We start from the raw sequence: 25,581 nt of genomic DNA, 5'->3' as shown, positions 1-25,581 counted from the left end.
AGTGGCTCGTTCGGGCGACGAAGGTAGGGGCCTGAAAGAAAAATTACAGCCTGGAGAAATAATTTCGTAACACCACCCCACTTTTTTTTTTAAACTTCAAAATTGACCTCAACATTTGTCCGAGTGCCAAAACACTCCTATTTCAGTATTTTCCAAAAGCAAGTAATTATTGTTAGATATAAACAAATTCTGAAAAGATTTTGTGTAAAATTATTATTAAAAAAAAAACAGTTATAGCTGGAAATAAAATACAGAACACAATTTTATTACTTTGCTATAATTTTTCAATTATTTTGTTATAATATAAAGAATTTTGTCACTCCTTTTTTCAACAGCAGCTTGAACAATATAATAATTATACTGAAATTTTTTTATAATTATATAAAGTTCATAATTTAATGGGAAAATAAATTTAAGAAAATTGGTTTTGTACTTTTGTTAGGTGGGGGGTCTTCTTATCTTTGGTACAACAAATAAAGAGCATGCCAAAATCGAAGATTGAAATTAACTTTGCGTCTATCTTATAATTTCCAAACTAACCCCATTGACTAACCTTGCTGTTATTTATGGCCGAGTCCTTTTGGCAAAACTAGTCTTCAAGCTGTCTTTATTTTTTCTCCGGCGAGTGGTGAGCTGATATCTCGTAGCTCCGAAGCGCCACCATGGCCGAAGACTTTTCTGTGAGTTCTCTAAATATCTCTTTGTCTATCTTTGTTTCATTTGTCCGGGATCAAATTTCTCGTTGCTCACGATGATTCGCTAGATCTGATTCTGTTTTCCTCTATATGTGAATGCTACTCTTTCACGCGCGGCTCGTAATTCTTTTGTGTTGCTTTGAGTCTGATCATTTGTTTTTGATGCATGTTGGTCTAGTTTAAGATTTAGATTGGCGAGCGTTTTTGTTGTGTTTGAGCATTTTGGTGATTACGTTTGATTGTTGTAACGCATCTTAACGATGATAAATTTCGATGAAATTTAGCATGAGGTTGTGATCTAGCAGAATCGGATCGGTAAAGTTTCTTCCTTTTTAGAGAATTCCATGCATTTTGAATACTGTTGAAGATTTTGGTTACTGACATGAACTTCATCACTTGTCATCTTGATCTTGCCATGGAATGTCTAAGTTTTTCCATTTTTGGCTGTCTCAGAATTTGAGGTTCGTGTTGAATATGGTACAATCAGTCTAGTATAATAACTCGCGGTATTGGTTTCATGATTTTTCGTGCTTGTAATCTCTTACTTTACCATACTCTTGCAGCAATTGGTCTTTGATAGTATAAGTATTACAAGTTATTTTTCGGCATTTCCCTTTTTTTATTGGTTACTTAGAGGTGAATTACCAATAAGATTGAGAAGCTAGTTACGACATCTTGTGTTCTGCTCTCTCAGTCTTCATATTTTAGTTCTCTCAATTTTCATTTTTCTTCTTACATTTAGATTTCATTCTAAGTTACTAAAAAGAAACAATGAACAGGGAAAAATCGAAAGCAAAGGGCTAAACCCGGGACTGATCGTCCTTCTTGTAATTGGAGGGTTGCTAGTGTCATTCCTTGTAGGAAACATCATCCTTTACACCTACGCACAGAAGAATTTGCCCCCGAAGAAGAAGAAGCCACTTTCTAAGAAGAAGATGAAGAAAGAGAAGATGAAGCAAGGCGTCCAAGTTCCTGGAGAGTAGCTTTTTCGTTGGGATGATCCTTTGATGATCACTCACTTTGCAGTACTAGAAAGTTACATATGACTCTGTGTACTCTCTTTTTTAGCTTTAAATGTTTTCCTTGTAGCATGATATTTTCTTGAGTTGAGACAATCTAAAAGCTTTGCTGTGATAATTTCGTGCCAAATTTGGAATAACTTTTTGATGTTTTTGTTTGTTGACCTAACGCATTTTGATCGCTCAAACTGTATATAGAAGAAATTGAGTTTTAACAAAAATAGTTTTTGCAATTAATCAGAAAGGTCGACAAAATAGTGGATCTGCAGTAAACATCAAGCTCACACACTAACAACAGCTTGAGAATTACAAACGAAATTTATATGTTACCAAGTCCATAATCATTAGCTCTTCTACTAAAGCTAGTAATCTAAATCTCTAAACAAGTCAGGACTACGAAGGTTTCTGATAGTCTTGGATTCTTCTGGTGAATATACAAGGATATATTATCTACTTGGTCCAGTCTAGATTTGTTTGCGTACACCACCACCACCTTGGCATGATTTGATGAAACGAACTTTCTGAGATTTGGATCAGTTTTGGTGCTATGGTGTCTATCAAAGAACTTACCATGCAGATTTCGTTACTACCACCTTTACTAAACATGCATAGACAACTCCATAGGTCTTTTCATCCCAATGATCTGCTTTCTTGCCTCTTTATCAGTTTGGTTCCATGAGACTGAGAGACTCTGGTGCTGGTCTTCTTCATGCTCATCATCTGAGGAAACACCAAGAAATGTTTTACGCTGTGAGAGACTGCTCGTCTTTGCGTAATGTAAGGTTTGACCACCAAGAAAAGGAATTTAAAGCAGGTGAATGATTTTGGGATGTTTGTGTAGATCAAGTTATGTTTCTTCAGTTCTTGACAATGAGGTTTAGCTGACGAAATTTACCTGAACGGTCCAACAGAGGAAACTCTGTAAGGCGTCTAACGCAGACCTTAAGCGCTTGGAGTTCAGCTTCCTTTTCTTGGAGTTTGGACTGAGTAGTTTGTAGTTCAGCTTCAAGCTCATTGATCTGAACTTCCTGTTGTTCGATGAGAAGGTGGCTTAGTTTCTTGTCCAGTTCTGATGACGATATTCCACCACATTGGTATGACTCAGATCTATTCATCAAATCTTTACATTCCTCCATAACCTCACTTGTCTAAGAGGAAAACAAAATAAAAGTTCATTATAAGCTTCAAAATGATAACAAGAAATAAGACTTTTGAGAGGAGACTCTAAGAATACATCTCAATGAAATTGGTAATTTGACGATAAAAGCATACTCACCTCAGCCAAATTCAGTTTCTGCAGCTCAGATTCAAGTTCCATCTCTAACTGTTCCATTTCTACCGTCTCTTGTTCTGGCTCCTCAGTTAGGACGCTGCTAGCATATTCTACATCGTTTCCCGACTTAATGTCGAGAGATTCTCTACTCACCATCTCTGATCTAGATTTCTCGCTAGATTTCTGAGAGCTCGCTGCACAACCACGGAATTTGAAATCCTGTGAAGATTTTATCCTAGAAAGTTCATCTTTCAGCTCCTGGATGGCTTTGGTAGTTTCTTCTGTTGCTGTATGCAGCTTACTGATTTCACTTTTCTCTGCTGACATCATATACATCATGCAGACACTAAGTGCCGAGCTGATAGAGGAATGATCTGAAACACAGAAGAATTAAGCGTCACTAATAATGCCAATAGGAATGTGATGAGTCATGGTTATATTGAAAACATTCCAACGAGATACAATCAAACCTCAATGCAGTTAAACAAACTGACATTGACCACATCTCAAGCACAAAGCCTCTTGCACTCCTAGAAAATCTAGAGGTCTGAAATATTAAATTATCAAAGAGTACTATTGTCACTCAAATCTCAAGAAGTCTAGGAAGCAAAACCTAACAGTACCCTGAAAGCTTTTCCCCAAGATTAACGCCACTAGCTAATCATTCTATACCACAACATCCAAAACCCAAAAGAAACTTTGCACACGGATCAATCACTCGAATAAGACAAGTTCAGAACACTCCAAAAAACTAACTAAGATTCAAAAATCCCATCATTCAAGTGATAATATCACACTACAGAGTAAAAGCAAAACCTTGATTACTATAACATGAAGACCCACGTTTTGAAGCTGACGCAGCACCCAAAGTTTTCGTCTTTTTCGAGCAAACGTCACTCTTCGACTCAAAAGCACCAACATTTGCAGATCGTTTCTCGATCTCGCCTCCCCCACCATTATCTTTCTTCTTCTTCCTCATCAATCCACGCACCCTCACTCTACATTTCACCCCTGAACTCTTCCTAAACCCAGGAGACGACCCGGATCCGAACCCTGAGTTAACGGTAGACCCGGTACTAGAAAACCGGAAAACTCCATCGGTTTTATCGAAAGAAGAATCGAGGAATCCAATACCTACCGGAGGTGGAGTGACGGGTTCCTGCTCTTCAGCGTAATCCTCAGGATGACGAGAATCTCGAGAGAAAGGGTTGAAGAAGCGTTTAGCTACAAAACTAGTGGATCCAGCAATGGCTGCTCCTAGAACAACTTGCCACATCTCTAATCAACAGTCAAATAGAGAATCAAAGAGCGAGAGAAAAGAATAAAAGCAGAGTGAACGAACAAGTCTGAAGTGTTTAAATCGACGGGAACAGAGTCGGAGAAAGTCCCGAGGTGTCGGAGAAGAAGAAAGTGAGATTTTTTTTTTTGTTTTACAGCGGCGGTGGGACACACACACCATCACATGACACATGATTCCCGCTTTTAATACTTTCCAAATTTTGTTTTTGTTCAAACTTTCCAAATTTATTATTTTCTTTTTTCTCACCAAACCTATCAGATCTACATTGGGCTTATTGTTTTATTTGGGCTTTTAGAGGCCCACTTTATAATAAATGTTCAGCGTCATTGCTTTTGTCGTTTTAGCGATTCGAATTTTTAAGACGCTAGATTAGCGTTTGATCCTCCCTCAGATTTATCATTTAGCGTTTAGAGTATGTAAATGACTTAACTACCCTTTTAATTATTTGAAATCAACCAAAAAACCAAACCCTAATTGTAAAACCCAAAATCTGCATAGAGTCTCTTCTCGGCAATCTATTCGCCGTCGTCTGTGTCATCGCCGGCGTTTTTGTTTTCCTCGTTTTCAGTGGTACTATCATTACCACCTTTGCCTCTTCTCCAGAAACGTTCTCTGTCTCTATCAAGGTAATATTTATCAGTAACATCTTCTCTACTGGGCTCTGTCTTTGGTTTTGTCTCACTTGTCTGCTCGAATCGAATGATCTTTATTTGAACTAGGCTTAAAAATTTCCCTCTTTGTTATTATAGCTTTGCCTTTGTATTGAGACGTTGTCTTGTGGATACTTTTCAGATGGAGAAAAGCTCATATTTTTTGTTTGGTGGAACAAACTTCAATAAGAAGAAGTTTGCTCCAGATTTTGCTAAGTTTAAGGTGAGTCTCTCTCTTCGTGTTCATTGTTGTTTAATTCAGCACTACTCTCATTCTCGCTCTTTGTTATTAATCAAAAATAATCCATATTGCTGTGTTAGAATTCTTCGAAGGATGATGATTCCGATAAGAAAGTGAGTCTCTTTGAGGAAGAAGAAGAAGACACTGAACAGCAGGAGGTGGAAGCTGTTGTGTCATCTAAGAAGAGGAAACGAAGATCTTCTAATTCTGGTAAGTCTGGAAAGTTAATTACTGTTTCACTCAGGTTTGTGTTCTCTTTGTTTTGATCTAATTTTTGTTATGTTGGAAACAGTGCCGGTTGAAGGATTTGATGTGTTTAAGAGCTCAAAGAAGGCACGTGCTGTAGGTAAACAAGAAGATGAAAAAACAAAGAATGAGATTTTGGAGAATCCCAAGAAGGAACTTAACCGGAGAATGGAGGTATTGTAGTTGTTTAAAAATCTTGTCTCTCTGATTAATCAAAGGCAAAGAGTGATAGATACATGACTTTGTCTGCTTCTTCATAATTGCAGCGAGATGCTCTGTCGAGGAAACAGTACAACATTCATGTTTCCGGTAACAATATTCCACCCCCGCTTAAAAGCTTCGCAGAGTTGTCATCAAGGTGCCTGGAACTGGACATTGAGTCCCTTGACATGCTTTGATTATGTCTTGAAATCTTCTTCTCCTCTGTGTTTTGATCTTAATGCTTAATCCATCTACAGGTATGGTTGTAAACGATTCATTTTACGCAATTTGGCTGAACTAGGATTTAAAGAGCCCACCCCAATCCAAAGACAGGCTATTCCAGTTCTCCTATCGGTATGGTCTTATTCACTCGTTTTCTATTCATTACAGACACTTTAGAGCAGAGCTAGAGCTTCTTTATCCAGATATTTTTCGTGAACTCCTTCATGAGGTTTCAGTGCTAATTTAGTTTTTTTTTTTAATATTGTTGCTTAATCCCAGGGTCGTGAATGCTTTGCCTGTGCTCCGACTGGGTCAGGAAAAACCTTTGCTTTTATTTGTCCCATGCTTATGAAACTCAAGGTAATAATTTGTGTTTACCCTTTAGACTCCCCTCCAAATTTCGCAGATCCTGATTCTTATCATGCTTATGTGTTTTTTTTCCCTGTATTAGCGTCCTTCAACAGATGGAATAAGAGCAGTTATCCTCTCTCCTGCTCGGGAACTGGCTGCCCAAACAGCTAGAGAAGGAAAGAAACTTATTAAAGGAAGCAAGTTCCACATTAGATTGTTAACAAAACCCCTTGTCAAAACAGCTGATTTCTCAAAGCTGTATTGTGATGTTCTCATATCAACGCCAATGAGGTTGAAAAGAGCAATCAAGGCTAAAAAGATTGACTTAAGCAAGTAAGTCAATAGCATATATTAGAATATAAACATGTATAATTCTATTTGTGTTGTGCCCATATTCATCTTAACTTCTGTTGAATTTGAATACAGGGTCGAGTACCTTGTCCTTGATGAATCTGATAAGCTGTTTGAGCAGAGCTTGTTAAAGCAGATAGATTGTGTGGTTAAGGCTTGTTCAAATCCTTCAATCATACGCTCGTTGTTCAGTGCTACTTTACCCGATTCTGTTGAGGAACTTGCACGTTCCATAATGCATGATGCTGTTCGTGTGATCATAGGCCGAAAGTGAGTATAGAAAGCATAATACTGAAGCTTATTAAAGATGCTTCACAACATTTCTTGCAGCATATGGATCTTACCTTTTATAATTTCATATAGGAACACAGCCTCTGAAACCGTCAAGCAAAAGCTGGTTTTTGCTGGAACTGAAGAAGGGAAACTTCTTGCTCTTCGTCAAAGCTTTGCAGAGGTAAGTTCACTTGTCTTTAACAGTATGACAAGTAAGACTAGTACCTTTTGTAATTCTCTTTCTACTTGGCAGTAGAGCCTGAATCCACCGGTACTGATCTTTGTACAAAGCAAAGAACGAGCAAAGGAACTCTACGATGAACTGAAATGTGAAAACGTCAGAGTCGGGGTCATCCATTCTGAGCTCCCTCCAGGAGAGGTAAAATCATATTTCCCGTAGTTATCAAATGTTTTCTCATCTATGGAAAGTATAGAGCTATATAAACTGATTAGGAACCATTTACCATTTGATTGCTGCAGCGGGAAAACGCGGTTGATCGTTTCAGAGCGGGGGAAACATGGGTTTTGATTGCCACTGATGTGATCGCTAGAGGTATGGATTTCAAAGGCATCAACTGCGTGATAAACTATGATTTCCCGGATTCAGCTTCTGCATACATCCACAGGATTGGTACGTATATTGTTCTAGCTGTTGTATCTTGATCTTATGTTTTGCTTTTCTATGCTGAGTCATTTGTGATGATGAGTTGATGCAATTTGGAAGTAACCGCCTCTTTTAAAACATTTCAGGTCGGTCTGGGAGAGCGGGTAGGAGCGGAGAAGCGATAACTTTCTACACGGAAGAAGATGTGCCTTTCCTAAGGAACATAGCCAACACAATGATATCATCGGGATGTGAGGTTCCGTCGTGGATCATGTCTTTGAAGAAGAAGAAGTGGAGGAAGCATAGGCCGAAACGTGATTCTATATCCACTCGACCAAAAGACGATAAAAATGAACAAGATGAGTAACTCCAAATTTTTTCTTTTCTTTCTCTCGTTGTTGTTACATTTATTGAATTAGTCTTGGTCTTTTTGGATCCAAACACTACACTATGTGGCTAGAATCGGGAATCTAGAATCGAACGTAGTTGTCAATTGGATCGTATTACAAAATACAAATGTACTAAAACAAATTCAAAACTAGTGTGAGAATTTTGGTTTTTCATTTAGTTGTATTGTCAAGATTCAATGATTTCTATAAGATACATTATAGATCTAGTCCTATTTTGGGTTGGGTTGAATCAGACCAGGTTTCTCTGAAATGGGTACACTTCAACTTCCAAGTTTTGCTTGGCTGGAGCATCATCATATCAAATCATTATTGGGGGATTAAAGATCAGTGATCGTCTTTGTTAAAACAATCTAATCGAAATATAATTTGTTCACAAGAAACAAAATAAAAGAAGAAGAAAAAATTGGACCGACGGAGAGAGAGAACGATTGAACTCAAACTTTTCAAAAACAAGACGTGTGCAGTAGGTAAATGTCTTTTCTAAATAATAAATACCAATTTGGCGTTACTAACTAATACAAAAACAGTATGATTTACATAAAATTCTTATAAATAAACAAGCTTTATTATTCATAATATTCTTTACTGGACTTTAAAAGAAATTATATATTGAACCATACCACAACGACCACATGGAGTATAATGTAATAGAAAATGTATTTTTCACATTACATTTTAATTTGAAAAAACAATAATGGTGAATAAGATACACGCTTTTAATGATTAAACAACAATGAAAATTCTGAATCCATTATTGAGTGGATTGAAGACAACAATAAGATACAGGCTTTCTACACGGAAGAAGATGTGTCTTTCCTAAGGAACATAGCCAACACAATGATATCATCGGGATGTGAGATTCCCTAATGCCACTTTCCATATTATATACACTGTTCAATAAGTTGTCATGAAAAATCAAGATTGATGATCTAGTTGTCAAAATCTTAGGAACAGTTGAAGGATGTCTCTAAGCAAGGCAAACTTCTACTCCGTAGAGAGAGTAACAAGTAACACAACAATGAAACGAGTAATTAGCCTTAAAAAGGATATCTGAATCCATGTCTCATTTTGGTTCTGATTTAAGTATTTTTGGCTTAAAGACATACAGTCAAACTTCTATAAATTAATACTCGGTAAATTAATACTCTTTATAAATTAATAAATTTATCCGGTTTCAAGTTGGGACCATTGTAATTTTGAACATAATTTGATAATATAATAAAATAATAAATTTTTGAAAATCTTTTGTAAACATATGGTCCTAACAATAGTATAAATTAATAATTGTATAAAATTATCAAAACATATGTATATATATGAACATTAATTTTTGTTAGACCTCATTTCTAATATTTTATTATATAAAAAACTTTTAATTTTTTCTTCAAAACATAAGAATTGTTATTTTTCTTTTGATTGATTATATAAAAATGTTATCTATAACAATTAAATTTTAGTTTTAAATTTTTTTTTTTTAAATTACCAAATATAGACAATTTTCTATAAATTAATAATTATTAATTTATCGATAAAATAAAACTTCTATGAATTAATAAATTTTTGTAGTCCCAACATTATTAATTTATAGAGGTTTTACTGTACTTATTAAAAATTATGTATCATTAGCTGCGGAAGCAGTTAAATAAATTAAAAGTCGTTTAAAAAAAAAAGAAAAAAACAAAATTGTTATAATAAATTGTTTTCTGTTGAACCCCGCGGGACTAGTGGGGGTTTGGTTTTATTTTATAAGGATGAAATAAATCTTTCTGTTCTATTTCATAATGATCGTATTATTGATACAAAAGCTGTTTTTTCTCATCAATCGGTATATTTATCTTTTGTTTATGGTGATCCGGTTCCCCAACACCGCGGAAAAGTGTGGGACAAATTAACGGATATTGGTTCTTTTCGTATTGATCCTTGGTTTATTATTGGAGATTTTAATGAACTAGTTGGTAACCATGAGAAGCAGGGTGGTGCCCTGCGATCAGTTTCTTCCTTCAAGCCTTTTATTTCAATGATTAAGGATTGCGGGATGCTAGAATTTCCTTGTTATGGGGATCAACTATCCTGGCGTGGGAATCGGTGTAACAACCAAGTGATTCGTTGTCGACTTGACCGGGCTTTGGGTAATGAGGACTGGCACGCCCTCTACCCCAATTCGAAAGTAGAGTATCTGGAGATGATTGGTTTTGATCATAGTCCAATTTTAGCAACTTGCTTGACGGCAACCCGGAGACGTCAGAGACAATTTCGGTTTGATAAGCGGTGGTTGGGTAAGGAGGGCTTGGCTGGAGCGGTTGAGTCTGGATGGAATCGGACCCGGAATTTTAGGATCCCGGGTTTTGTTGATAAATTAAGGAACTGTAGGAATTCGATTTCCTGGTGGAGGAAAAATAATGTCAGTACTGGTCCATCACTCATCTCTTCTTTGAAGACTGCTCTGCATGATGCGAAGATGGACGACTCGGTTTCGCTGGAAGATATTCGGGGAATTGAGAGGAAATTGAAAGAGGCATACCGGGATGAGGAGATTTATTGGCAACAGAAGAGTAGGAAATTTTGGCTCAGGGTTGGGGACAAAAACACTTCATATTTTCATGCATCTACTAAACAAAGACGGGTTCGGAATAGGATAATTGGTTTATTTGGTGCAAATAACGTTTGGGATGAGTCAGCGTTGGGTATGGAACATATAGCTACATCATATTTTGAGGAGCTGTTTAAGAAATCCGATGGTGGAGGTATTGCAGAAATGCTACAGGCAATAGATCCAATTGTTACGGCAGGAATGAACAGAGATCTCATTAGAGATATCTCGGAAAAGGAAGTTAGACAAGCTCTATTTGCTATGCATCCGGAGAAATGTCCAGGTCCTGACGGAATGACGGCTTTGTTCTTCCAAAGATTCTGGTCTTCTCTCAAAGGGGACTTAGTGGCTTTAATTAAAGATTTTTTTCGCACAGGCAGGTTTGATCCGCTTTTAAATGAGACCAATATTTGCCTCATTCCTAAAGTGGATCGGCCACAGCGGATGGCGGAGTTTAGACCTATAAGTCTATGTAATGTGAGCTATAAGATTATTTCTAAAGTGTTGTGCTTCTGTCTAAAACGTCTTTTGCCCCGTTTGGTCTCTGAAACTCAATCAGCATTTGTATCTGGACGATTAATTACTGATAATATTCTAGTGGCTCAAGAGATGTTTCACGGTTTAAATACAAATAAAAGGTGTAATTCGGAATTTTTGGCTTTTAAAACGGATATGAGTAAGGCATATGATCGGGTAGAATGGGACTTTCTGGAGGCGGTTTTGGACAAGTTAGGTTTCGATAGGAGATGGATTTCGTGGATTATGTGGTGTGTATCATCAGTGTCATATCAAGTTCTTCTGAATGGACAGCCAAGAGGTTTTATTAGACCACAGAGGGGGTTACGACAAGGGGACCCTCTTTCACCATACTTATTCATTCTTTGCACGGAGGTTTTGATTGCTAATATAAAGCAGGCTGAAAGAGCGGAAAAGTTGACGGGCATTACCATTGCCCGTGGTAGTCCTACTATCTCGCACCTGCTGTTTGCGGATGATAGTCTGTTCTTCTGCAAAGCTACTGATCAGGAATGTAGGACGGTTATGGAGATAATGGGGTCTTATGGCAGAGCCTCAGGTCAAGAGGTCAATCTGGCAAAATCATCTATTATGTTTGGCAAAAAGGTTACTCCGGAGATTCGCTCCCGGATAAAGTCAGTTATTGGGATTTCTACGGAGGGTGGTATGGGCTCTTACTTGGGTATTCCTGAGAACCTTCAAGGTTCGAAAACTAAGGTTTTTAGCTATGTTAAGGATCGGCTAGATGATCGTGTAAATGGCTGGTCTGCCAAATGTTTGTCGAAGGGTGGCAAGGAAATTATGATTAAATCCGTGGCGTTGGCTTTACCTACCCATGTTATGTCGTGTTTTAAGCTTCCTCAGGAACTAACATCTAAATTGACAAGTGCAATTTCCACTTTCTGGTGGAAATCAAATGATAAAGCTCGTGGTATGCATTGGGTTGCGTGGGATAAATTATGTGCAGATAAAGCTGAAGGGGGACTGGGTTTCCGAGCTCTAGAACAATTTAATGAGGCTATGTTGGCCAAACAATTTTGGCGTCTCATTCACTACCCACAGTCTTTAATGGCTCGGGTGATGAAAAGTCGATATTTCAGGAACAAACACCCTCTTATGGCACAAAAACCATATAATCCGTCCTTTGCTTGGAGAAGTATTTATTCCATTAAGGGTTTGGTGGAGCAGGGGGCTCGTTGGGCGGTAGGCTCTGGCCATTCCATTTCGGTTTGGCGAGATCCATGGATACCGGATGTTTGCCCTAGACCGGCGAATGGTCGAGGGAGGTTATGGCTCCCCAGTTTAATGGTTAATCATTTAATTAACCCGGAGACTAAGGATTGGCATTTACCTACTTTGGAGGAGTTTTTCGATCCGGGGGATATTCAACTAATTCGGAGTATGCCGGTTAGTAGAACTACTCAACCGGATAGATTAATATGGCATTATACTAAATCGGGGAAATATTCAGTCAGATCGGGATACCGATTGGCTAGGGAATTATTAAAGGATGTTGAATTTGGGCCGACGTGTACGGCTTTACGGGCTCATTCTTGGAAACTTGATGTACCCTCCAAAATCCAACATTTTTTCTGGCAGATTGGCTCGGGTACTCTACCTGTGTTGGAGCGTCTCGCATATCGGGGTGTTCGGTGTGATACCGTGTGTAAGAGATGCGATTCGGCGGTGGAAACTATAAACCATGCGCTCTTTGAGTGTCCTAGGTCTCGATGTATTTGGGAGGTGTCGCCTTTACGGCTGGATCAAGGGGGCTTTCCATACACATCGATTTATGCGAATTTAGATTTCATTTTTTGGCGGGCATCTTCGCAATCTGGGGCTTCGGATGTGGGCATTCAACTTCCCTGGATTATTTGGTCCATTTGGAAAGATAGGAATAAAAAGGTTTTCCAGGGTATTGAGGGTGAACCTCTAGGGATTTTGAATCAGGCGACTACGGATAAATTATTGTGGGAGGAGGCCAAATCTTACTCAGTGAATTATCTGGTCCCCCCGTCTTTTACGGAGGATAGGGGATCCTCTCCCCGATGCCAAGTGGATGGTTCTTGGAAAAGTACAGACCCCTACCAGGGTTTGGGCTGGTGGTGCTGCAGTGGAGAGCTTACAACAATCCTGTTGGGAGCACGGAGTCATCGTCGGAGTCCTTCTCCTCTACATGCAGAACTACAAGCGTTGATCTGGGCTATGGAGTCTTTACTGGTGGCTGGAGTCGATTGTCAGGTTTTTGAGACGGATAGTGTGGAGCTAACGGCGATGGTGCAGGCACCGGAAGACTGGCCGACTTTCTCTAATCTGCTGGAGGATTTCTCATTGCTTCGAAGTTCCTTTCCCTCCTTCTCCCTCTCTAGGATTCCTCGCGATGACAATGTCATGGCCGATTGCCTCGCTCGATCTTCACGAACCCTACCTTCAGTTTCTACCTTTGTAAACTCGTATCCTCCTGTTTGGGCAACCAATCATGGAGTTCTCTTTTAATTTTAATATAGTTTGGTTGAAAAAAAANAAAAAAAAAAAAAAAAAAAAAAAAAAAAAAAAAAGAGCGGCAAGCTTTTAAAAAGAAGAAGAAATCAAAGTAGGGCCCACACAAAAAAGCAGCCCGATTAGTGGGCTCACACACCAATCTACTCTCATATCTCTGAGTTCTTCTTTTCTTCTTCTCAAGTCAGCCAGCAAATATCAAAACTTCGACCTTTTCAAATTCTCATCGCATTTTCATTTCCAAGGAAGTCTTAAATTGGCATTAAAAGGGAATCCTTGAGAAGGTTTTGAGCTTCTCTTCTTCTAGATCTGCCTCTGCAGTCTCTCTCTCTCTCTCTCTCTCAGGTTCCCATTCCTTCTCTTCTTCTCCCGTATAGTATACAAAAGGGTCTTTTCTATTTGTATCTAACTGTTTTGACTTTGGGGTTTTATCAAAGCATTTAGCTTTACAATCCGTGATTTTGGAAAGTCTTAATTGATGTCAATGTCATCAGAATCAATTCTTATCTGAGTAGGAGGGTTAGCCATACAAGGGCGAGGAGATGGTCAAGAAAGCGAAATGGCTCAAGAATGTGAAGAAGGCTTTTAGCCCTGATTCAAAGGTTCCAACTTTGTAATTATGTTCTCTAATTCACTATGCTTTATATAGTTGATGATGTAACCCTTTTTGTTTTGGTGCCTTATTTATATATTTGATGTTTTTTTGTTTCTTTTTGTTTTACAGAAACTGAAACATGAATCGGTTGAGTGTCAAAACAGTGTGATCTCTTACCCTGTCTTGATCGCCACATCCAGAAGTACTTCTCCTCAGTTTGAAGTTAGAGTTGATGAGGTCAACTATGATCACAAGAAGAAGAAGAATCTCTGCCCTCCTCCATCAGATTCCGTGACTGTCACAGTTGCAGATGTTCCTGTAGATTCACCTCCATCTTCTCCTGAATCTTTTCATCAAGCTATAGTTGATGATAGGTTCGCAGGGATGTCAAAGGAAGAAGCTTCTGCCATCTTGATTCAGACTACCTTTAGGGGCTATTTAGTATGTTTTGATATTCTTTGATCCAGGTTTAGCTTGATTAGAACTTGTGTAGCTTTATAGCCAGTCATGCATAACTCTGTAATTGAGATTGGCTAAGTTCTGTGAATTATTTTGATTGAGAGAAAATGTGAGCGAAAGGGTATCTTTTTCTTAACTGTAACCTTAAGACTTATGGTTTCTCCAATGTAGGCAAGAAGAGAATTGCAGGCGTTGAAGGGGAGGGATAGACTTAAGCTACTGATGGAAGGATCAGTTGTACATCGGCAAGCTGCAAATACACTCAAGTGTATGCAGACTCTCACTCGTGTTCAGTCACAAATCCGGTCTAGGAGAATCAGGATGTCAGAAGAGAATCAGGCTCGACATAAGCAACTTCTTCAGAAGCATGGCAAAGAGCTAGGAGGCACAAAGGTCTCACTTATTTTTCTCTCTGGTTTATTATCTCATATGCAATTTTCATTTTCCTACCCACAAGTTTGGTGAGAGGCGGTAATAACATTAACTAATTCATAAAATTGGTTTTATTAAACCTGCGGCTTCTCTTGCTTAGTTAAGCATATCTTCTTTCTGATGGTATATCTTCACAATGCAGTAGCTTGTGATTAAACCTAAGTCTTTCTCTTTCTTTCTGCAGAATGGGGGTAATTGGAACGACAGCAATCAGTCCAAGGCACAAGTGGAAGCGGGTATGCTGCACAAGCACGAGGCAACAATGAGAAGGGAAAGAGCATTAGCTTATGCATTCACACATCAGGTACTTCCAAAGAATTTGGACTGCTTTGTCAACAAGTTCAACTTATATGTTTCTGCACATTTCTATATGGTTATGCAGAGAATTTGAGTGTACATTGGATTTGGTTTAATGCTTATGATCATAACCGACTCATATATATTTGCAGCAAAACTTGAAGAGCAACTCCAGAACTGCAAATCCGATGTTTATGGATCCAAGCAACCCGACTTGGGGTTGGAGCTGGTTAGAGAGGTGGATGGCTGGCCAGCCATGGGAGAGTTCGGAGAAAGAACAAAACAACAAAGAAAACTCCTCTGTCAAGAATTCAACTAAGAGTCATTCCCATGTAGGAGAAACCGCAAAATCTTCAAACCGCAACAAACTCAATAGACCGACTCATCCCAATACCTCATCATCATCATCCACCACCACCACCAAAACCCCCAGAAAGAAGAGGCCAGTTCCTCCATCGTCCATAAAATCCATGAGTAGTGATGAAGACACCAAGAGCTCAGAGAAGAACCGTAGGCACAGCATTGCAAGGTCATCGGTTAGTGATGACGAGAACTTGGCTAGCTCAACTACAAAACGTAGTAGCAACATGGTTCCCACAACAAAATCAGCACGAGGCAAAGTTAAGCCCCAGACCTCATCACGCGTCGCCGTGACCGTCCCCGCAACTGAGGGAATTAACAAAGTTTTACCGGAGAAAGCACCAGCCAAGAAGCGGCTCTCCAACTCGGCTTCACCTGCACCCAAACCTAGACGATCCTCAGCCCCACCTAAGGTGGAAAACAACTCTCTCAAGGCAGAGAGAACGCCTTGAGTCTGACCAACCGAGGTATAATAAAATCCTCATTATTTGATTTTTGTTGCCATATAGATATGGTGTTCTGAGATTTGTATCAATGTTGGTTACAAGAAAGACTTAATTAAGGTGATTCTTTTGTTGTGCATAGTGTAAGTCTCTATCGTTTATGTAATTCTTTTATATATCAAAGAGAAAAAAACTAGAATAATACTTGCAACTTTCAAGAGCTTACCAATGGTCTATGATGGCTAGCTACTGATCTCTCATCAGCAAGTGTGAATGGATTTCTATTCAATTATAATCTTGTTAGCAGTGAATTTAGAAAATTAACGCATCTATTGTTGATGTTCACTCTCAACATATTCATTCTCAATTTCAAATCTTGATTTGATAACCGGATCCGAATTAAAACCATACCAGAATTATTGATTTGATAACCGGATCCAATCAACCGGTTATGTTTTTAAAACCCCTAAGAGGAATGGCCGAACTATCTGGCGAAGGCCAAGCAAAGCAGGAAATAGCTAAAACCCTAATCCTTTAAATCGACCAACAAAATCAAGCATTGAACAGTTGTCCTATCTCTCTATCAGATCAGATCGTGTGTTACTACTACTTATCAGTGCTCTTTCTTGCTCAAATCCTCTACAACAATGGTAAAGTTTGCGTTCATCTCGTCTTCTTTCTCGGGTTTTCTCTACAATTTCCACTCTTTATTGTTTTCGCTGATTGATTTTGGGGAGATCATTAGATGATAATGAAAGCTTTCTTTGATGGGATTAGGGTTTCTAAAAAAATCCTCCCTTTTTAGTGCTTCTGCTTACTTTTTGCTCTTTTGTGTTTGTGTCAGTATCAAAGTGTTTATTTTTAAGGTTTTCTATGAATCTCTCTGGTCCAACTTCTCTAAGTTCGTGGTTTATTGACTAAGATTTACTCTCTTCTCATCCCTTTTCTCCAGGTTGCAGCGATAATTGCAGGCGCCGCTGTTGCTGCTGCTGCTTATGCTGGTAAATATGGAATAGAGGCATGGCAAGCGTTCAAGCTGAGACCGGTAAGGCCTAGAATGCGTAAATTCTATGAAGGTGGTTTCCAATCTGCTATGACACGGAGAGAAGCTGCCCTTATTCTCGGTGTTAGGTACTTTTCTTATGTCCTTAGCCCCTCAGTAAAGTTTGAGAGTTGAAGATCCAATGATACTAGTTGATCTTGGGACTCTCTTTAGAGTTAGTAGTAACCATTAACGGTTAATTTTAGGTCCCTGATGGGTTAACGATCATCTATAGTCAGTAGATATGCCATTGTAGTTCTTAAAAAATTTGCAATAGGGGCCTAGTTATTCGAATCTGATTAGTTTATGCGTAGCTATGTTCTTATGGAAGGGTTTAATGGTATGTTTGCATATAACTTAGTGATGGTTTTTGCGACATTATTGTGGCTTGACAAGTTTGGCACTCATTTATGGTGGTTTTGAACAGGGAGAGTGTAGCGGCAGAGAAGGTGAAAGAAGCTCACCGGAGAGTGATGGTGGCTAATCATCCAGACGCAGGAGGAAGCCATTACCTTGCGTCTAAGATCAATGAAGCCAAAGACATGATGCTTGGCAAGACCAAGAGCTCTGGTTCTGCGTTTTGAAACCCTTTGGTGAGGGTTGATTGATCCCATCAACTAAGCCATGTAGTTTCGAGTAATTAGCCTTAGACCATTCTCTTTATGCCGTTAGTTTAGTTGTTCTGATCAAGATAGCCATTTGGTTTTGAGTTATTGGTCTAGATCATTTTTCTGACCAAGCTTGGTGTAAACGTGGGTGATAATTTCTTAGAATCGTTTTAACTTTCTGCATGAGATATGTAGAAGAAACCAAATTGGAAGTGAATCTAGTTCGACTTTTTTGTTTGTCTTGATCCCTGTTTTCTTTGACTATTTGAACAAACTTGCCAAAATTGAAGATGAACAAATTTCAAATAAGTTGGTGGTGAGTATGATAGACTAAACAAGTAAACAAAAGAAAATTCATGTCCAATCTAATAGAAAGCAGCATTAGTGCTATATGTGATCTCAAAATGAACTGTGCTTTGTTATAACCTATAAAATCTGAAATCTTCAGCCAAAGCAAAGAACGAAGCATGTTCTTGGTGTTATTTACATATTTGTCCATGATGGAACGAAGACCAAGAACAACGTGTTTCTATAGTTCTTTTATAACCTGTTTACTTACTCTTTAGAGGTGCTACTGTCGGATAAACCTGTCTTTGGTTGATCCGGTTTATGGATTTCCGTTTTTTGTTCTGGTAACTCTACCGGGCCCTTTGGTTCTCCAAATATGGTCGAGAAGATCTGCTTGTGGCACTCATCACAGAAATAGAAGTAAGAGAAGTGGCCTTCGTTTGGGAGTCTATGTACCGTTGCTTCTGGTATGACCCGACTAATGTAATCAGTTACTGAAGGTGGAGTGACTCGGTCATCCATACCCTACATGGCCAGTCAACATGAGTAACTCACAACTCGGGAAAGTGATCATATAGAAGGCGGTTTTAAGTGTGATTTCAACAAACCTGCCATATGTGTATGGGTTTCCGAAACCCAATAAGTTCACATTCTGATTCGCTGTACATTGACATTAGCCAAGAGAGGACACCATTGGTTCGACACTTCTTCTGCACGTGGAACTCGGGAAGACTAAATCCCCAATTTGAAACCTGTAGTGCGGCTTCTTCGACAAACGGTTTTGCAGTTCCTTGGCGTACAGACTCCTCCACATTCCTTTGGTAAAGATCTTCAAAAACTGGATCTGTGATTACAAGTTTGTCCTGAAGTAGAAAAGAGGCAATTAAAAGTTTAGCTTGTGAGCCATAAATCAAAAGGCCATCCGAGGAAGCTACTCTATTTGGTGATACTAAATGACCCAAAACCTTGGGAAGAGACACTTGATGAATACAGACTTACCTTTTCTCCTAATAACATGGACATCCACTGATCCAGCGGCTCAAGATTACCAGAGAGAAAGGACCTACGGTAGGAGAAAGAAAGAAGACTTGGCCACCGACGTGCTAAAAAGTACATGAATTTCCTCTTCCGTAGCCACTGCTCCCATGTTTTTGCCATCTCTTCCTTTGTCATGCTTGGCTCATATGGATTGATCATAGGAGCTACCATGGCAACTCCTGTAGATTGATAAAAACACAACCTTGCTATTTTCATTTGTGTCATTCTTTGAAACAATCACAATGCGAAAAAACATGAACTGTGTTCAAATGAATTGATATGCATTAAGGTACCAGCTATTCGGTCAGGAAAGTATCTCATTGCAGCCCAGGCATGCACACTACCACTGGAATAGCCGAGTAACCAGAACTTCTCAACAATCCCGAGAGCAGCAGCTAGGTCAATCATATCCGATGCAGATGAGCTAAGGTTCCGAGCACGATGAGGATCACTCTCTCCAAACCCTGGAAGATCATATGACACTAGACGGACACCATAGTCCGTGAGCAATGATTCTTTCACTCCAGGTATACCTTGAATATGTAAAGTTGAAATATTATTAGGTAAACAATATGTAATAGCACTATCAAAATTAGCTGAAACTGAAAAGAAAGAACTAATGTGATCATACCTGCAAGCCGAGAGGAAAGAAAAGAATGAGGCACAATCAGAGAATGTCTAGCTCGGTCAGCTGAAACACCAAGCTCTTGGTAAGCTATATATCTGCCATCCGGAAGCTGTGCACGGCTTGCACTGGTAGGATGCAATCGGATTTTCTTCAACACAGGGACAGATCTATCATGGTCTGAACCAAAACTCAATGCTGCACTTAAAAAGATGGATATGTCAGAGAAAGGATATAAGCCTCTCTTGCACCAAACAGAATCTAATCAATACTCCCACTTTAACCCAAGATATAAACAGAAACAAGTAAACTTACATACAACAAGCCCACAAATTACTAAATGACTCATCACAATACACAGTTTTATAGCAGACATTTGAATGAAGAACTGTTCAGATTTAGTAATTGAGTCTGCTGGATTCAGAATTCTACTGTGAATGAGACAAACATAAATGGGTGATGCAGAATCACAAAAACACTGTTTTATCGATATATGTATATACCTGTGAGAGCAAGGAGGAAGACGAAGAAAATGACAGGCCAAGCATGAACAGGATCACGATCCTCAGGCAAGTACTCGTTAAGAAAGCTCAGCTTTTTAGAAACCTTAGCAGCTGGTTTCCGGAGCTTACGCACGACGAAAGAGTCCTCAGTCACAACCATCTGCTGCACAACGTCTTTACATCCGATTGCTAGATCCAGAAGCATTTCTCCCCAAGACTTCATAAACCCCATCACTTGATCTTTCAAAGGCTCCACTGGTTCGGATCCAGAACCCGAAATCTTTGACCTTGACTCAGTATCCGCATTCAAGTCAATCGGAGATCCGTCGTATTGTAAACCTCCTCCGTCCATGAGACTCGCTAACTCGTCTTGCCACGTAGGCACTCCTCTTCCCATCTCCTCCATTATCAAATCAAAACCAAAATCCCTAAATCCGGATCCAAGTCCGAACCCTAGTCTTCAGAGCAATGACAAGAAGAAGAAGAGCTGCATATACATTTAAAGTAATGAGGAAAAGAGAAAGAAACACAAAGAGCGCGAGAGAGAAGAGAAGAACATGGCTGAGAGAATGAGCTGCAAAACTGACACCTTTACAAGCGTGAACTTCAAGCTCACTCTTTTTTTCTTCATATACATATAAAAATCAATTCTTTCTAATTAAATATCTCAAAGAGAATAAAAATAACGAATCAAAATCTCTCTTTTATACTATTGTTTTTTTTTCCATAAGAGAGAAATCGAAAGAGACAAAAGTTTCTCTTACCATATGACGCAGAAACAGCTTAGACGTTTGTATGGTCACCAATTTAGTCTTCTTCTTCCTCCATTGAACATGTTTTGACTGGTTAATGTAAATGAAAACTACTCCAGTCCGCCATTGACGATCCTTTTTTTTTTTCTTGTTTTGTATTTTAGCTTCGGTTGAAATAAACAAATACGGACCGTTAGATCAAGATCGCTCTTTTAAGAAAATGGACGGTCGTGCTCGTGCATGTCGTTTTTTCGATGGAGAGAACCGGCTGAACCGGTTGCGTGTCGTGCGCTTCCTAATGCTTTGCTTTGTGTGCCTTTTTACCTGCTACAGCCGGTTTTTATGGTTTTGCTGACGTGGCGGATAGTGTGGGGGTCGTGGGGTAGTAGTAGGTGCACCGTGCACGTGACTCCGTGTAGCTTATACCTTAAGGACATGGTAGTAATCGTATGCGGTCGCTCCTTCCGTATATATAATTATTGTTGGGCTCTTTTAATATTTGGGCTAAACATGTGATGGGCCACTGAAGTCGGTTTCATTACATGTTTTAAGGTTTATGACAGACGGCGGTTTAGGGTTTACCGGTACACTGACGAGTCTTGACCCAAACCCTATATAATAATTTCGTAACACTAGGGTTTCTCTCCATCACGAACTAAAAAGAAAAAAAGCTCGAGCCTTTCGCAGTTTTCAGCTCAGCTAATCTCTCTCTCTCTCGCCGTCGTCAACATGGGGTATGGTTTCCCTCTCTTTGATTCGTCGTGTTCAATCTCATCTCCTCCGTTTAAGGGACTATGTTTATGTTTCTTTTATTGGTCTCGGGTGAAATGCAAGTAGTGTCATATGTTATGTTGGGTTTAGGATTTGGTTGCAGTGCTTGTTCATAATTTATCTCTAACTTCTCTGGGAATTATGGAATTGGTGATTTTGCTTACTAGTGCCAGTGCATATATGTTAATTACTCTGTTCTTGAAGATACGAGGTTGGAATTATTCGTTCCTCTTTAATGTTACGAGTTAATTGTCTGAAAATGTGGAAACTAAGATTGTGATTTTTGATGCCTAGATTCTTGAGTTCAACGCTGAATATGTTTTGTATCTTACGAATTTGATTATCTGGGCATCTCAGTTAGTGGATTTCTCATTTTGTTATGTCTTTGTCTTTGAATAATCTCTCTTTAGTAAGCCACGTGGTATGGGCTGTGGGCGCAAGCTTAAGAGGCATAGGATTACTCAGAGGTGGGCTGACAAGGATTTCAGGAAATCTCACCAAGGTAACGAGTGGAAGAAGCCTTTTGCTTGTTCTTCTCATGCTAAAGGAATCGTCCTTGAGAAAATGTATGTTTGTATTATCATGTAAATTTTACCTTTTTGTTGATTTTTGAGTATAGATCTTGACTTTGAAGAGACTCTTGTGTTTCATTTATGCAGTGGTATTGAGGCTAAGCAGCCTAACTCTGCTATCCGTAAGTGTGCTAGAGTTCAGTTGATCAAGAACGGTAAAAAGATTGCTGCTTTTGTCCCCAATGATGGTTGTTTGAACTACATTGAAGAAAATGTAAGTTTGATGAGAACTGCCTTTAGTAATCGATCAGCGATATTCTAGTAATGTGTCCAATTTCTTGACTCTTTAATTTTGTGTGCAGGACGAAGTGTTGATTGCTGGATTTGGGCGTAAGGGTCATGCTGTTGGAGATATTCCCGGAGTTAGGTTTAAGGTGGTGAAGGTGTCTGGTGTCTCACTCAATGCTCTCTTCAAGGAGAAGAAGGAGAAGCCTAGGTCTTAAGCTCTACTACTTTACAAGCTTTCTTGCTAATGGATTTTTTTTGATATTTACTTCATGTTTCAGTGACATCTTATAGAGGAGTTTGAGTTTATCTTATTTTTGTTTCATTTGTTTTGGATACTAATTACCCTAAGTATTCTTATCCCAATATGATGAAGTTCTCATAATTTGTCCCATTTTATCCTACGTACTACGGAGCACTTGTTAATATCATCTTATATGCAACTGAATTCTTAAACTGAAATCTTTACCAGTTGTAAAAATTAAGTCTGCAAACAAAAATAACTTTGGAACAAACTTTTTCTCTCATACAAAAGTGTTTGTTCTACCCTGATAAAAATTCACACAATCCTAAACTTTGAAAGAGAAGATGCCAATTGCCAAGTCATATTCCACTCTTGATCAGTATTAGTGGGTTAGACGCTGATGCTGAGCATTCCTACTCTGCAGAACCATTTTTGCAACTATCAGATCCATCAGAGCAGTTCTTGTCACTAGGCTGATCTTTCAAGTCCGAACCACTGTTATTCTCCCCAGTTAGATTGCTGTCCTCTATGATAATCTCATCCGCGATATCTGCAGCTTCATTCCTATCCTCATTTCCCATTTGCTCTTTAGAAGAGTCTTTTAAGTCCCTCGACTCCAACATCGGGTCCTTCACAAGGGTAGTACTAGGTGCTTCTTTTATGACCTGTTCAAGTTCTCCAGATAATTGGTGGTCGATGCTGATGGAATTGGGTTTCGCACTTGGGGTTTTGGTAACAGAAGCAGCCTGAGGGCTTGAAAGTTTTTCATTGGTTAAAGGAGAATTATCTATTTTAGATAATGTTTTGGCTTTAGGCTTCTCCTGAAGACTTTTTCCACTACCATTGCTTTTGGCTGCCTTTTTGGAGGTCGACTCACTGCAAGGTAAGAGTCTGGTAGGTGTTGAACTGTGCATCTGGTTTGCTACTTTCAATATGCTTGCCCCGATTCCAAAACTTTTTCTAGCTTTCCCTGGTGTAATCTTATCACTTGCAGACGAACTATTTTTCCGATCACTTTCGGGAGGAATGGGAGATCCTGGATCCTCTTTTTCCAGGTTCGTCTTGATCTTCTTTGTGGACTTGGGAAGTTTTGAAACCACAACCTTGCGTTTCTTTTCACAATTCGGAACTTCCCCAGAATTTTCTTGTGATTTGTTCCCTTTACGTCTGCTTAAGCGTTTCTCAGCAATGTACTCTGCCAAAGTTTTCTCCTTTTTCTTTGGAACTGTAGTATCTTCATATTCAAACACTCCATCGTGTTTACTGTCATTTTGGTCTTCTGTCTTTCTCCTTTTAGTATAAACTTGTTTACTCTTTTTCAATTCAGGATCAGAAACTTTCACTAAGCTACTTTTCTCTTCTGCAGGAGAAGTTTTGGGAGCAGACTCTACTGAGCCCTGAAGTATCTCAAACTCAGGAAGTTCAGTATAGCCTTTCCAGCGATTATAAGCTAATAGTCGTGCTCTCTGACTTACAAGCTGCAGCGCATCAGTAGCATCAGAGCTAGGAGAGCGTGCTAAACGCTTCACATATTCCACAAGGTTCGCAGGTTCAAAGAAGATAGCACTTGAGACCTTGTCTCCACCGTGTATTGAGCTTGAATCTTCTCGGATTCCAGGATTGATTATGTTCTGACACTTGATCTTCTGATAGACTTCCTCTGAGATACAAGAACAAGCTAAACCAAACTCTATCCTTCTTGAGACCTCTTCTAAAGCAAAATCTATAGCATCAATAAAATCAGGTAGACTACTCTGCTTCGCCATTTGGGAGAAATGCTGTCGAAAAGGCTTTATCCGTGATGCATCGTTCCAAGCAAAGGTGCAATCTCCGAAATATGTTACTAAGAAACTTCCGTTCTTGAAGTGCTTCTTTGCTTTGTCTGTTGCAGCCGAAGCATCAAACACCTGACCAGGCCACCATGGATGGCTCCTTACTTTAGCCCAAACCAAATCTGAGTCAGAGATCTTCATCTTCGCAGTAACAGTTGCCTTATTATCAACCAAAATACTCTCATCCTTGCTCTCATGCGGTTCTAAACCCATAAAACATACAACATCCAAATCATCAACTTTTGTTCCTTGCTTATCTGAGCTATCAGGTTTTCTCTTCTCAACAAGGTCTTCACTATCCAATCTGGCATCAGAAACCTTCACATCACTGAGATCAGGTTTCACTTCCTTCTCAACCTGAAGTGGCGTTTCGATACAATCAAAATCTTTTTCACCCTCTACCATTAATACCTCTTCACTATCTACAAGGACCTTCTTCTCACTTTCGTTACTCTCTCCACCTACATTTTCGGTTCCAATGCCTAGATCTAACCCTCCATTTACAGATTCCGTTTGCTTCTCCAGATCAGTAATAACATTTATTTCCTCCATCTCATCATCACCAGCTGAAGCTAAACTGCCGTTTCCTTCTTGCTCATCTCCATCAGGCTTTGCTATCATCAGCTCCTGAGCTTGACCAGCTAGGGTTTCAGACATTTGAGCATTTCTGACCTCAAGCGTCGACGCATTAGAGCAATCAATAACGTCTGAAACCGAATCAATACGTTCTGATTCCTTCGACATAAGCAGTACCAAAAACAAAAACCCTAAAAGAACGGAGACAAGTAAATCATCAGAAATTACTTGAGTCATTTCCAAAGAAAACAAGTAAACAGAACCTAAAAGACGAAGAGATAAATCGAGAGACAGAGAGAGAGAAGAAGCTCGCAAACAAACCTCCGATGACGGTCGTGATGAACAGCGAATCACCCGGCGGCGGGAGCTCGGTGTCTTGAATGAAGTAAACGAAGCGAAGACGTCAAATCTAAAACCAGAAACGGGTTTCTCGTTTTGGGTCTTTTACTCTTTTTTCCTTTTTTTGTTTGTTGTGCGC

The 25,581-nt window shown here is 39.2% G+C and overlaps 7 protein-coding genes and 1 long non-coding RNA gene across 13 annotated transcripts; 5 read left to right on the top strand and 3 right to left on the bottom strand.

Annotated features, from left to right (window-relative positions):
- On the top strand, positions 523 to 1,832 carry LOC104745148. Its single transcript, XR_760705.2, has 2 exons — positions 523 to 680; positions 1,475 to 1,832. It is a non-coding gene; the product is annotated as an uncharacterized LOC104745148 (long non-coding RNA).
- On the bottom strand, positions 1,764 to 4,493 carry LOC104745147 (protein POLAR LOCALIZATION DURING ASYMMETRIC DIVISION AND REDISTRIBUTION-like). 2 transcript variants are annotated; one of them, XM_010466328.2, is made up of 4 exons: positions 3,831 to 4,493; positions 2,991 to 3,361; positions 2,610 to 2,862; positions 1,764 to 2,434 (listed from the first exon to the last, which is right to left on the bottom strand). In XM_010466328.2, exons 1-4 carry the CDS (start codon positions 4,261 to 4,263, stop codon positions 2,313 to 2,315), a joined length of 1,179 nt encoding a protein of 392 aa, XP_010464630.1. In that variant the 5' UTR covers positions 4,264 to 4,493; the 3' UTR covers positions 1,764 to 2,312. The 2 variants fall into 2 exon arrangements, with proteins under 2 accessions (XP_010464630.1, XP_010464629.1); XM_010466327.2 differs by having other exon boundaries at positions 3,804 to 4,487.
- LOC109124669 (DEAD-box ATP-dependent RNA helicase 57) lies at positions 4,766 to 7,993 on the top strand. The gene is made up of 13 exons (XM_010466326.2): positions 4,766 to 4,913; positions 5,080 to 5,160; positions 5,259 to 5,388; positions 5,471 to 5,598; positions 5,691 to 5,782; positions 5,883 to 5,979; positions 6,127 to 6,207; positions 6,299 to 6,531; positions 6,625 to 6,819; positions 6,913 to 7,003; positions 7,079 to 7,201; positions 7,303 to 7,453; positions 7,573 to 7,993. The coding sequence occupies exons 2-13, from the start codon at positions 5,080 to 5,082 to the stop codon at positions 7,791 to 7,793; spliced, it is 1,623 nt and encodes a 540-aa protein (XP_010464628.1). The 5' UTR covers positions 4,766 to 4,913; the 3' UTR covers positions 7,794 to 7,993.
- On the top strand, positions 13,612 to 16,153 carry LOC104745145 (protein IQ-DOMAIN 1-like). 3 transcript variants are annotated; one of them, XM_010466325.2, is made up of 6 exons: positions 13,612 to 13,786; positions 13,957 to 14,043; positions 14,166 to 14,477; positions 14,667 to 14,888; positions 15,112 to 15,231; positions 15,377 to 16,153. In XM_010466325.2, the coding sequence occupies exons 2-6, from the start codon at positions 13,984 to 13,986 to the stop codon at positions 16,034 to 16,036; spliced, it is 1,374 nt and encodes a 457-aa protein (XP_010464627.1). In that variant the 5' UTR covers positions 13,612 to 13,786; positions 13,957 to 13,983; the 3' UTR covers positions 16,037 to 16,153. The 3 variants fall into 3 exon arrangements, with proteins under 3 accessions (XP_010464627.1, XP_010464625.1, XP_010464624.1); XM_010466323.2 differs by having other exon boundaries at positions 13,936 to 14,043; XM_010466322.1 differs by lacking the exon at positions 13,612 to 13,786 and having other exon boundaries at positions 13,798 to 14,043.
- On the top strand, positions 16,518 to 17,920 carry LOC104745144 (mitochondrial import inner membrane translocase subunit TIM14-2). The gene is made up of 3 exons (XM_010466321.1): positions 16,518 to 16,677; positions 16,980 to 17,158; positions 17,497 to 17,920. Exons 1-3 carry the CDS (start codon positions 16,675 to 16,677, stop codon positions 17,651 to 17,653), a joined length of 339 nt encoding a protein of 112 aa, XP_010464623.1. The 5' UTR covers positions 16,518 to 16,674; the 3' UTR covers positions 17,654 to 17,920.
- On the bottom strand, positions 18,017 to 21,048 carry LOC104745142. 3 transcript variants are annotated; one of them, XM_019237359.1, is made up of 8 exons: positions 20,896 to 21,048; positions 20,721 to 20,756; positions 20,132 to 20,618; positions 19,635 to 19,826; positions 19,297 to 19,536; positions 18,965 to 19,182; positions 18,574 to 18,828; positions 18,105 to 18,490 (listed from the first exon to the last, which is right to left on the bottom strand). In XM_019237359.1, exons 3-8 carry the CDS (start codon positions 20,535 to 20,537, stop codon positions 18,233 to 18,235), a joined length of 1,569 nt encoding a protein of 522 aa, XP_019092904.1. In that variant the 5' UTR covers positions 20,538 to 20,618; positions 20,721 to 20,756; positions 20,896 to 21,048; the 3' UTR covers positions 18,105 to 18,232. The 3 variants fall into 3 exon arrangements, with proteins under 3 accessions (XP_010464621.1, XP_019092904.1, XP_019092903.1); XM_010466319.2 differs by lacking the exon at positions 20,721 to 20,756 and having other exon boundaries at positions 18,017 to 18,490; positions 20,896 to 21,047; XM_019237358.1 differs by having other exon boundaries at positions 20,132 to 20,756.
- On the top strand, positions 21,496 to 22,845 carry LOC104745141 (40S ribosomal protein S23-1-like). Its single transcript, XM_010466318.2, has 4 exons — positions 21,496 to 21,617; positions 22,065 to 22,220; positions 22,314 to 22,440; positions 22,529 to 22,845. The coding sequence occupies exons 1-4, from the start codon at positions 21,613 to 21,615 to the stop codon at positions 22,667 to 22,669; spliced, it is 429 nt and encodes a 142-aa protein (XP_010464620.1). The 5' UTR covers positions 21,496 to 21,612; the 3' UTR covers positions 22,670 to 22,845.
- Positions 22,934 to 25,555, bottom strand: LOC104745140. Its single transcript, XM_010466317.2, has 2 exons — positions 25,425 to 25,555; positions 22,934 to 25,294 (listed from the first exon to the last, which is right to left on the bottom strand). Exon 2 carries the CDS (start codon positions 25,269 to 25,271, stop codon positions 23,109 to 23,111), a length of 2,163 nt encoding a protein of 720 aa, XP_010464619.1. The 5' UTR covers positions 25,272 to 25,294; positions 25,425 to 25,555; the 3' UTR covers positions 22,934 to 23,108.

Source organism: Camelina sativa, chromosome 15 (genome assembly GCF_000633955.1).
Source record: "Camelina sativa cultivar DH55 chromosome 15, Cs, whole genome shotgun sequence".
NCBI lineage: Eukaryota > Viridiplantae > Streptophyta > Magnoliopsida > Brassicales > Brassicaceae > Camelina > Camelina sativa.
The sequence above is the reverse complement of the archived record's forward strand: the minus strand, read 5'-3'. Positions and strand labels throughout refer to the sequence as shown.